At 35.8% G+C, this 12,189-nt stretch overlaps 1 protein-coding gene across 3 annotated transcripts in view; it reads left to right on the forward strand.

Moving 5' to 3' along the window:
• The window catches only part of LOC116463743 (arf-GAP with Rho-GAP domain, ANK repeat and PH domain-containing protein 2-like), a 183,235-nt gene that overhangs the window by 76,770 nt on the left and 94,276 nt on the right, over nt 1-12,189 (forward strand). For all 3 annotated transcript variants that reach the window (XM_058434828.1, XM_032146995.2, XM_058434829.1), the window contains exons 11-15: nt 1,723-1,922; nt 5,318-5,403; nt 6,190-6,372; nt 7,314-7,488; nt 7,954-8,088. In XM_058434828.1, coding sequence (XP_058290811.1) covers nt 1,723-1,922; nt 5,318-5,403; nt 6,190-6,372; nt 7,314-7,488; nt 7,954-8,088 — 779 coding nt within the window. The remainder of the gene's footprint in view (nt 1-1,722; nt 1,923-5,317; nt 5,404-6,189; nt 6,373-7,313; nt 7,489-7,953; nt 8,089-12,189) is intronic.

The following is a 12,189-nucleotide window of genomic DNA, read 5'->3' on the forward strand; positions in this document are numbered from 1 at the left end:
GCCATTTAAAATTATCTTCCTACCTTTCCATATTGTCTAATTTGTTAGCCACTATATAAAAACACCTTGTAAAAGTGACCTCAATAATCACAAAACATGCAAAAATATTTATTTCATGAAATTTGGGTAATTTCTTAATAATTATTTTTCTTACTAGGCATGGTGTATATTGTTTTTTTTTTTTTGACAATGTGTGATAAATTCCTTCTCATTTAGAAGGAATAAAATAAAAACATATTACATTGTCTTTAAGTTGTATTGCTATTTATCTTCTTTTAGCCTGATCAAATACAATCCCTCATTTAAAATCAATTCCGAATTACATTTGTTCCATATGATTTCTTCCAGGGCTTAAAATGATACTAAATTTAATGAATCTCATAGCACCTATTGATCCAAATATTTTAGCATTTTTTTATATATCTTGTATTATGGTATTCTACTAATTGCATCATTTTGACAATGAAACAGATAATTTAAAGTATTAATATGGTTTAATAAACTAAAATGAATCTATAGTTTTAGTATACAGAATAGGCATAAGTCAACATCTTTTGAGTTCAACTATATTAATTCGTTTGTTATAAATAATCACATCACATGGTAGTGGACAAGTCAGAGGCAATTGTTCTAGGCCTTTAAAGGACTAACAATTAGGAATTTCAAATATACTATCAATTGTAGTTACTCATTTTGCCTGTTAAAATATATCCATTGCCTCAAATTTTGAGAAAGAAATGATCGCAGAAAAATAACAAGCTTTACTTTTACATTTGCAGATTCTAGCCAAAACTAAAAATGTAGATATTAATATATTGGCTGTGACAAATTTCCAGTAGAACCAGAAACCACTAAGAGTGATGGAATCCTAAAGAGCTTCAAAAAGTATAATTCATGTAGGCCATTTCTTTTTAAGGATTATTTAGAATATGTTAGCTGTGATTTTCATTATATTTCAAAGCATTTTCCTCTTTACAACAGAAAATTTTAATATGAATCAGTTTTGTGGGTCATTGACCGAGTACGTAGCACTGTAGCACATTCCTTTGCACACTGCAGGGGCTCAGTAAATATTTCTTGAAGGAATAAACTGCTGTTTAATGTTTTTATTCGTTCACTGGAGCTCCCTCAGAATAAATCAGAACGTGGCTAAAAATATGTTAGAAAACTGTTAGAATGGTAATCACTTAAAACTTTTTTGATTTCCCAGTTTCTTAGAACCATCTGGGTATTATTCTAATTAAAAAAAAAAAAGAATCTATTCTTAAATCTGAAAAAAAAGTCACAATTCTGGTGGGTGTTTTTGATAACATAGTTTCAGACTATCATGGCATAGTTGCTTGGCAAAATATTCCAGTAGCTCTGAAACTCTGCCAATAGTCTCTTATTGATGATTACATAACCATTGCTTAGGAAACATAGCCTCTTGTTTAGGCTTGTGACCTAACAAGGCAAATTTTTTGTTTTCTTTAGAAAATGTGTATGTTAATTTTGGTTCAAGATGCGTAAACAAAGACATAAGCAATGTGGAAAATTAAAAGGAAAAAACACGATTTGTTAAGTTAAATGATTTTTAACAGAAAAGACAACCCAGAAGTGCCTAGCAGCCATATTTTTCAGCTGTTGTTTAATTTGTGAGTGAAATGAATATGCAAACTGAACATACTGCTTAATTGGCCTTTACAAGGGAGATCGATAACACAGAAACGTTAATTGTTTCAGCTTTACAGCCGAGACTGAAAAAGAGAAACAAGACTGGATTGAAGCTGTGCAGCAATCAATAGCAGAAACTCTCTCTGATTATGAAGTAGCTGAGAAGATTTGGTTCAATGAATCCAACAGGAGCTGTGCAGATTGTAAAGCTCCGGATCCTGACTGGGCATCCATCAATCTCTGTGTTGTCATCTGTAAGAAGTGTGCAGGTAATTAATGACAAGTTATGCTCATCACTGCTTTGTGGCAGATTGGCAATGAATGCTCTTCATTGTTGTATATTATATATCCTAGCTAGCGGTTGTGAAAAGTAAAACCAGAGAAAGCTTATTACATTTAAATCAAATTCAGAAATATGAGTCTAAACTTCTCTTATGTATGACTTAGATATAAAAATGGATTTTTAAGCATGTAATCATATTTTATGCCTACTGGTCCATGTATAGATTTTAAAAAGACAGTGTTGAAAATTCTAGATTTTAGGTGAGTATGTTTTAGTATGGATCCTGAAGCTTGCATCTTTAACTTGAAGATTTGTGTACCTTTCCCCAGTCATTTTTGGTAAGACATATTTTTCACCTCAATGTTGTTTTGAGCACTAAACTTCATATGCCAGATCTGGTATCTCTTTATAATAAGAATTTTTATAAAGAAGCATTTCACAAGACTGTTGATGTTTATGAATATAAACCGGTACTGTGACTGGTTTTCTTCTTGTGACCTCACACTTGACAACCTGACATCTCAGTGTATTTGAGAGCTCAGACAGTTGCCCAAGTGAGTGGAAGGAAGTGGACCCCAGCTTAGGTGTGTGATCATGGAAGTTTCAGAGAAAGTTAACCACAGTCTAAACTTTAGTTCTCCTGGACCGCCTGTGTCCCACCACCTTCTCCCCCACTGTATGTACACACACACACACACACACACACACACACACACACATACACACATACACAGAGATGAGAGAGAGAGACAGAGAGAAAGAGAATTCAACTCGAGTACTAGGCACTGTGCTGGTGTGGGGAATTAAAAACGTGTATAAGACATGACATTTTCTCCACAATAATGAGACAAATGTTGGACTAGAGTTGAATACAGGCTTCAGTGAGAATGCTGGAGAGGAGCACCTACCTCAGCTAGAGCACAGTGAATAGTGCAGTCACAGGAGTTGCTTCAAATCCTGAATGCTTTTCTAGAGCACTATTCAACTGCATTTCTCATCAAACCAAGATAGATTTCCTCACCAGCTAATTAATAATATCAATCACAACAAAAAATGCCAGTGAATCACCTTCTAGTTTGTATTTTATCTCATCCTTTTCTTCTCTCCAGTTTCATTGGAAGAGACGGCCTTTGTGCTGTTCACAGCTGATTTTTTCTACCTTTGCTTCCTTTCTTTCCTCCCTCCTTAGGATACCACTTCATCATTTATTCACTCTCTTATGTAAGTATTCAGCCATGGTTTCTTTTGTTTCATTGTATAAACTTGCACAAGTTCCACCATCAGGATTTCTAAAACTTGTCCATTTCCTTCTATGTGTCATTCTCTGTCCCCTTTTTCTTTCATAGACAAGATATAATACGAGAAGTTTTAGTGTGCGTAGGTTTTTTTCATTCCTTTAACTTCCTAAGTTTTCTTCAGCATTCTGTAATCAGCTACCTTTTAACTGCTAATCAGCTACCTTTTCTCTCAACTGTGGTAAAAATCTTTTCACCACATTCACCAATGTATTTTACCTCTCAGTTTCGGTGTGGTCACTTACTATCTTTATTATTGTCTCTTTATTTGAGTCTCTTGACAACATGTCTCTCTATGACATCCATCCTCTCTCAGCTTCCAAGATACCAATCTTTCTTTGTGTTCTTATTACCAGTCTTCTTTTTTTGCAGTATTTTTTTTTCCACGTATTTCCATGCTTGTGAAATACATGTGTTCCCTTGGGTTACATTCTCACTTCTCTTTTACTGTGTTGCTCCTGAGTGATATTATTTATTACTTTAATTCCACACTCGTTTTTAAGCAAATTATTCTCACGCTATTGGACACCAAACTCTTATGATTATATGCCTACTAGAATCTCTACTTAGATTTGCCAAATACACCTCAAATGTAACATGTCAAAAATGGAGCCATCATTGTTCCCCTCAGCCAATTTCATAAAACTGCACATTTTCATATATTCTCAATCTTGATCAAAAGCAATACTGTCTACGCTGCACTCTCACAGCCTAAAATCTGAGACACCTTCTTGACCCTTCCTCTTTCCTTCAAACCCACCAAGTCTCATTCATTTTATCTTATCAATCTCTCTCAATCTGTCTGCTCCATTTTGTTTTCCTGCTGCCTCAACTCAGAATCTGTCATGCCTAGGTTACTGCAGCAGTCCCTTTCATCTCTTCCTACAGGCTTTTAAGTTTTTACCTTCTGGGTACTGTATTGCCTGTAGGTAGTCATTATAAATGCAAACCTATGCAGATTTATTCCAAGGGAATTTAGGGCTTTGTGCTTTGAATAGTTTCTACCTAAAAAAAAAAAAAAAAAAAAAAAAAAGACAAGAACTTCTTACCTATTGTAGGGAAAGGAATGAACATCCATTGTTCATTAGACAAAGGGCCCTTAGGATCAAGGATAGTGGACTGTACGCTTTTTTTCCTTCTCAGCTTTGAAATAATCTGACATAACCTGGTTGCTCAGTGATGACTGATGATTTATACAGCACAATTGAATTGACAGTAATAAAATTCTGGGCTCTTACTCTCTTCCAGACATATTTGTTGAATAAAGTATTCATGTCAGATTTTTAAGTACTCACTTATTAGATATGTAACTAGTTTTGCAATAGTCAAGTTTTTGTAACAATAAAGAAATACTCTCTGCATTTACATACATGGGGTTTTAGCAAGCTTTACAAAAGGTTTTCATTGGCCTATTTCTAGCTGATTACCAAATGAGGAAATATTTATACATGTGTCTGTACATATGCAGTCATGCACATGTATATATATATTTTTAAGTGTAGTTCTGTTTTTTTGTTTTTTTTTTTTTTGAGACGGAGTCTCGCTCTGTCGCCCAGGCTGGAGTGCAGTGGTAAGATCTCGGCTCACTGCAAGCTCCGCCTCCCGGGTTCACGCCATTCTCCTGCCTCAGCCTCCTAAGGAGCTGGGACTACAGGCACCTGCCACCGTGCCCGGCTAATTTTTTGTATTTTTAGTAGAGATGGGGTTTCACCGTGTTAGCTAGGATGGTCTGATCTCCTGACCTCATGATCCACCCGCCTTGGCCTCCCAAAGTGCTGGGATTACAGGCGTGAGCCACCGTGCCCAGCCATGTAGTTTTTTGTTTTTTGTTTTTTTTTTTTAGAATCAGTGCAGATGCTGATGATGATTGCTGCTGTTTTTATTGTAGCCAGCTGTGATTTGTCTAATTCTCACCACTACTGTTAGTGCTCTTGTCATCTTGTTATTGAGGAAAGCAGGTATTGACATGTTTTAAGTTGAGAAGATATGCAACGAACATACACAGACATATGCACTTTTTTTCAAAACAAGGTAAAATAAATTTACATACAAATAAAATAGAAATGCAATTGTGTTTTGACTCTAGGACAGCATAGATCTTTAGGACCAAAAGATTCCAAGGTTAGAAGTCTAAAAATGGATGCTAGCATTTGGAGCAATGAACTCATCGAGGTAAGTCCTATTTAACCTGAATGGGGTTGTGGTAGGAGTTCAGTCTGCAGAGACTGGGAGGAGGTTTGCTGTGGGGTGGGGTGGCAGGAATTTTTCTCAGGGCTGTTTGATAAAGTTCTCACCACATTATGAAAATGGCTTATAGCCTTTTTGATAGTAGTAACTCTTTGAGAATGCTTCCTAAATGAGATATTTTAAAAGTAAAAGTATAGAAGATCCTTAAGAAGTACTTAGAAAGGTTTGCCAGCTTGTTTTTTTTTTAATGCTAGAACTGTATACGTGTGTGTGTGTGTGTGTTTTAAACTCAACATGGGTAAAATAACAGGAGAGTGAATGAAAACATTTGGAAAAATTTACTGTTCTTTACCTTGGCCGTACTCTGTCATTAACTGTGATCGAGGCTACTTTGCTGTGTCCTATCTGCATGTTCGGCTCCTGTTCCACCACCAAGCACTTTAGACAGGATTAGCCCACCTACTTGGCCATTTAAAGTGAATCTGACTCAGTTTAAGTGTCAAAGAATGAAAATACTTTTGCTACAATTTGTGTTGTTTGCAATCCTTTCCAAGCTAATTTCTTTCCATTATTTAGAGTGGCTAGGCTGTATTAAAAACTGATCATAGTATCTGCTTTCATACTTCCTTTCTCTGGAATAGTTGAGTCTTTCATGTGTTTTCCTGTATTTTATACTAAGTTATGCTTTAATTTGTAATATAATTCAGTTTCCTTCAGATTCAAATACATTTTATGAACTGATATATTATGGGTTTTTTTTTGACAATTCAGCTTTTTATTGTCATTGGAAACAAAAGAGCAAATGACTTTTGGGCTGGTAATCTTCAAAAGGATGAAGAATTACATGTGGACTCACCAGTAGAAAAGAGAAAAAACTTTATTACTCAGAAATATAAAGAAGGGAAATTCAGAAAAACCCTTTTGGCATCTCTCACCAAAGAAGAATTAAATAAGGTATTCAGTTAAACATAACAGCAGACATGGATGTTAATGTCTTTTTAAAGATGTGCCAAGATTCTTGAGAAAAAGTAAAAAATCTTACACTATGACAAAATTATTAATTTTATTTCCTTTTGTGAGATTATTTCAGTGGTTTCCCCCTTGTTTCACTTAAGGATTCATTGTCAAAAGAGTGTAAATTCTTCCTCCATAATTGAAGTTTCCTGCTAACTCTTGTTGCCACAATCTGAGGATTTGGAATCAAATGGGGATCCAATAAAGTGAAGTCTGAGGACTGATATAATGTGAGAAGAAAGGATGAGAAGAGATGTAGAGGCAGCTTATTATTTTAAGGCAAAAGAATAAGATTCTAGCAGTTCCTATTGTTTGTACAAATATGATATATAACATAAGTCAATAATATTTTTTATTGCCTCTTTCTCACTGTTCTTCCTCCTTCCTATCCTCGGCCCCTGAGGGAAAGATCCTGAATTTGCTTTGCACTCATCTTTCAATTTCCCATAGCACTTAATAATTCAAATATTCTGCAGCTCCTGATTAGATTGGAAAATATATATTAACATTCACATGAAAAACACTTAATGGTTACTTCATTATTATATTGAAATATTTTGATTCTCTGTGCATCAGCCATTATCATAGTATGTAAGCATAAAAATGTTTTCCAAAGCAAGTATGATGGATTAGGTTTAGAAGGAACATCATAGCAACCAAACAATGAATTGAGACCTGGAGGTCTTGGGTTGTAATTTAAATTCACAGAAACCAGACCTTTTGTGCCTGTTGCCTAATTCATGGCATAATTATTATTAGCTGCCTTAGGATAAAAGGAATACAGACTTTATCCCATACATGAATTGTTAGACTGTCACTCATTTTAATAGCTAGAATCTTATTTTCTTTCCTTAAGATGTATATTTTCTTTTAATGACCAGGCTCTGTGTGCTGCTGTAGTGAAACCAGATGTTCTAGAAACAATGGCTTTGCTGTTCAGTGGAGCAGATGTCATGTGTGCCACCGGAGACCCTGTGCATAGCACCCCCTATCTGCTAGCCAAGAAGGCTGGGCAAAGTCTGCAAATGGAATTTCTCTACCATAACAAATTCTCAGGTTCGTCACTGTCTCTTCATTAACCCAGTCTTTTCCAATATATCCATAAAATGACTGAAGCATAACTATTTATTTTTCAAATAAGAGAAACCATCAGAATGAAGAAAAATGTCATTACCAAAAAGATGGATATGCCTAAGACTATTTTTTATATCATTTCACTAAAAAGTTTAGGAAGTCAATCTTTTATATTCCCTTAATCTTATAAATGGAAGATTAAAATAGCTAATCCCACATAATCATTTCCACCAACATTAAATCCGATTTTCATATATGAATAATAAACATGACTTAAGTGCTTATTTGCAAATTTTATGCAAAGTAAAATAAATATCTCTCTATAATTATTCTTTGGTAAATTTGAAGTAGTTTTTTTCTAGCTCAAAACTCATGTACATATTATAAACAAAAGGAAAATTGTTTACATTTTAGATTTCTTGTACCTTATTTCTTTATTTTTTCTAGATTTCCCTCAACATGATATTCATTCCGAGGGTGTATTAAGTCAAGAGTCTTCCCAGTCCACATTCCTCTGTGACTTTTTGTATCAAGCTCCTGCTGCTGCTTCTAAACTCTCTTCAGAGAAAAAACTGCTTGAAGGTATTTTTTCTACTCCTTTTAGATATTATCGGAGAAAAACTTTATTCCATTATCAAAACAATTAGGTTTAGAGTTTGATTTTTTGAGATGTTAGATTTGATCTCCAAGTAGAGATATTTTTGAGGATTTATAAACGCTTCTAGGTACAAATATTATTTCATGTACTGCAGCAGGGATTTACCATTGGGTTGGAATGCTGAGTGAATTCTCAACAGAATTCACTTATGTCTACCTTGAGGCTAACGAATTCTGTTTCAAGTTATAAAGGTTATTCTGAAAAAAAAGAAAAAGTGAAACTCAGCCCCTTTCCTTAGGGATGGACACCCCAACTGGCTCACCAGATAGTGTAGATTAATGTGAACACATAGGAAGAAATTCAAGTTTTTAGTACATATTCAATTAGAGTACTAAGTAATATCAAATAGTTCAGTTTTTTTTTTTCTGATTAAAAGTGTGTGTATGTGTGTGTTTAAGTAAAATAAAACTTAAGCTTGGTTTCAAAAAATGATGGGAATCTGATTTAACAACATATTATAGTTTTGGGGAATTATCTGAGCAGAGTCACAATGGGGCATGTATTCATTTATCCTTCCAACTCCTTGTGTCAAACTGATGCTAGGTATTGGGAATTTAAAAATGACTAAGACACAGTCCTTATGCTCATGTATATACATTGGAACAAGTCTGAGAAATATAGGCAGGAAAATATAATGCAATCTGCCTTACTGTAACAAAGAGTGTAAGAGAGATTAAGCTGTATATGCCAATTGATGGTGGCCATTGATCGGCTCGGGAGCCTAGCATTAATTCACTAGGTGGTATAATTCAGCTATGTTACTCAATCAAAAGAACGATAGGATGACAAACTCACTGTAGAGTGTTAATCCTCATATATGTGATTTGAAGTTCTTATTTCAATATAAAAGCTTTATTTTCAAATATATATATAATATATCCTAAAGCAGAATTATGTTGGGATTAACTATGCATTATTAGATTTTCCTGAAAAGAATAGCTGTCCTGTAGTGAGTGAGCATGTACTATGTGTAAGGCATGGCTTTAGGTACTTTACATACATTAATTGTAATCCTCATGAAAGTCTGCAAGATCGTTGATGTGATGTCAGTTTTCACCTGAATGGTGAAGCGTGGCATGAAGCAGAATTTTACACCTGATTTGTGTTATCATTGTTACAGGAGCACTTTGGCTTTGGTCAAAGTGTGACAGCCAGATGACGGTAGAATTGCAGAGCATTTTTATCCTTTGAATTAGATGTTTTTGATTCTTTTGGCAATTGGTTTTTGTCATCCTTTACTCAGCCTAACCAATAATAAATGTCAGATTTTACTGAGTTTTTTTTTTTGTCTTCCATTTTTACTGTCGATATTATCCCTAAGTAGTTAAAAGATAAGTGATCAGAAGATGAAAGTTCTTGGACAGTCTGTGAATTGACTATATCAGTCATCAAAATAATTAAAGTACTTTAAAAAAAGCTTAGGAGAATGTTTCTTCTAAATACTCAGATATCACAGACTCACTCTTCAAACCACTTAACTTTTATAAAGATCAAATGGGGATTGAAACACGAGATTTTCTTCCTAAGGCTTTTCAATATGTTGTAAGCATTCTGCAGGTTAAAAATGAGCTTTATTTTATTTTTTGACAATTGTAGTTATAATATTTATAAACTTACCATCTTCTTTAATATTTTCTTGAAACAGATTGGTTTTTAAATTTACTTGATATCACATTGAGGTAATAAACAATTGTAACTAAATAATTCCTTTTTAAAATATATTAACAATGGATTTTTGGTTAAAATTTATTTAGAAAAAGAAACTAATGCATTATCTGTATATGTAATTTAACTAGGGATTTTTTCCATTTTAAAACATTGCATTTTAGGTAATACGAAAGTGAGCTTTTGTATTTTGTCTGTATAATTCAATAACAATGATTTTAGTGAAAATAATCTGGCAGGGTATTCTTTGATTGTCTTAATATCTTCCATCCAATTTACCAGCAAGTTCTATCATTTCAAACTCAAAATAGATCTTGAAGCAGTTGGCTACTCTTCGTTTCCACTGAAGTCCTCCCAGCCAGTCACCATCCTGACCTACCTATGCTGCAGTGCCTTCCTTAATTGTCTTTCTGTATTTACCCTAGCTTCCCTTCAAAACTGTCTCCAAAAAAGAGGCTTATCTTTTTTGTTTTCCTTCCTTCCTTCCTTCCTTCCTTCCTTCCTTCCTTCCTTCCTTCCTTCCTTCCTTCCTCCCTTCCTCCCTCCCTCCCTCCCTCCCTTCCTCCCTCCCTCCCTCCTTCCTTCCCTCCCTCCCTCCTTCCTTCCCTCCCTCCCTCCTTCCTTCCCTCCCTCCCTCCTTCCTTCCCTCCCTCCCTCCTTCCTTCCCTCCCTCCCTCCTTCCTTCCCTCCCTCCCTCCTTCCTTCCCTCCATTCCATCCTTCCTTCCTTCCTTCCTTTTTCTTTCTTTTCTTTTCCTTTCTTTCTTTCTTTCTCTTTCTCTTTCTTTCTTTCTCTCTTTCTCTCTCTCTCTCTTTCTTTCCCTCCCTTCCTTCCTTCCTTCCTTCCTTTCTTTCTTTTTCTTTCTCTTTCTTTCTTTTGCCCTGTTGCCCAGGCTGGAATGCAGTGGCACAATCTCAGCTCACTGTAACCTCTGCCTCCCGGGTTCAAGTAATTATCCTGCCTCAGCCACCTGAATATCTGGGATTATAGGCATCCACCACCATACCCAGCTAATTTTTGTATTTTTTAGTAGAGATGAGATTTCACCATGTTGACCAGGCTGGTCTCGAACTCCTAACCTCAAGTAATCTGCCCGTCTCAGCCTCCCAATGTGCTGGGATTACAGGCGTGAGCCATTGCGCCGAGCCAGTTATCTTTAAAAATGGAAATCACACAGGTAGTCAGGAGGCTGAGGTAGGATTGCATGAACATAGCTTGGGCTACATAGGAAGACCGGGTCTTCTAAAAGTAAACAACAACAACAACAAACAAACAGGAAAACTGATCATGTAATTCCATTGCTCAAGTATATTTAGTGGCTCCTCATTCCAGAATATAACCTTATTTTTTATTGTGACCTAAAAGACCTTTTTAGGAGAATGGCGTGAACCCAGGAGGCGGAGCTTGCAGTGAGCCGAGATTGTGCCACTGCACTTCCAGCCTGGGAGAAAGAGCCAGACTCCACCTCGGGGAAAAAAAAAAAAAAAAAAAAAAAAGTCCTTCTTGTACCTCCCTCCCTTCATCTCCTGCATCTACTGTTATTCCTGTCCATGGTGGTGTGGTCCTCTACATGGTTACTTGCCTGGCTGCACTGGTTTCCTCCTTATTCCTCGAACATGCCAAGTCCTTTTCTGCCTCTTCTGGACCTTTTCACCAGCTGTTCCCTATGCAAAGAGGGCACTTCCCCCAGTCTGCTTCCTTCTTCTTATTCGGGAATGAGTTCAGTGCCCCCTAGTTAGTGACGCCTCTCTGGCACCCTGCTAAAGTGTGAGCCCACTGCCAGCCCTTCTCTTTCATAGGATGCTGTGTATATTTGTCCTACCACTGATCACATGGAGATGATCCTGTTTCCATTTTTTTGTTTCTCTTTCCCCCTGAAGTGAAAGCTCAATGAAGCATCAGCTTTTTCTAGCTTGTCAAGGATTATCAAATCTTTGATACCTCAAACAGTGTCAGCACATGGTAGGACATGATAAATATTTGTGGAATGAATGAAGAATCATTTTTTAGAGAAGTTACTACTAGTGTAAATGGGTAACTCATATATCAATATTTTGATTTTGATCTGTGGATAAAAAGATATAATTGCTGGCACAAAGCATATTTTGTGCAGAAAGCCCCTACTTACAAATGAACAGGAAAAGTTGAACTATTCAGAAAAACTTCTGAATTTGTTTCTTTTTCTCCCTTGAAGTTTGTGCAATAGTGTTGTTTCTGTTGAACATCAGATTTATGGAAAAAAATGAATTATTTGGAAAGATTTAGAGATTAAAGTGTGGTTGTCATCTTTGCCTCTGAAAGCAAGCACCTGGATGCTACCACTCCGTCAGCACTTGTCAGGACAGCCATAGAGCAAAATG

This window comes from Hylobates moloch, unplaced genomic scaffold, assembly GCF_009828535.3.
Source record: "Hylobates moloch isolate HMO894 unplaced genomic scaffold, HMol_V3 SCAFFOLD_57, whole genome shotgun sequence".
Classification (NCBI taxonomy): Eukaryota; Metazoa; Chordata; class Mammalia; order Primates; family Hylobatidae; genus Hylobates; species Hylobates moloch.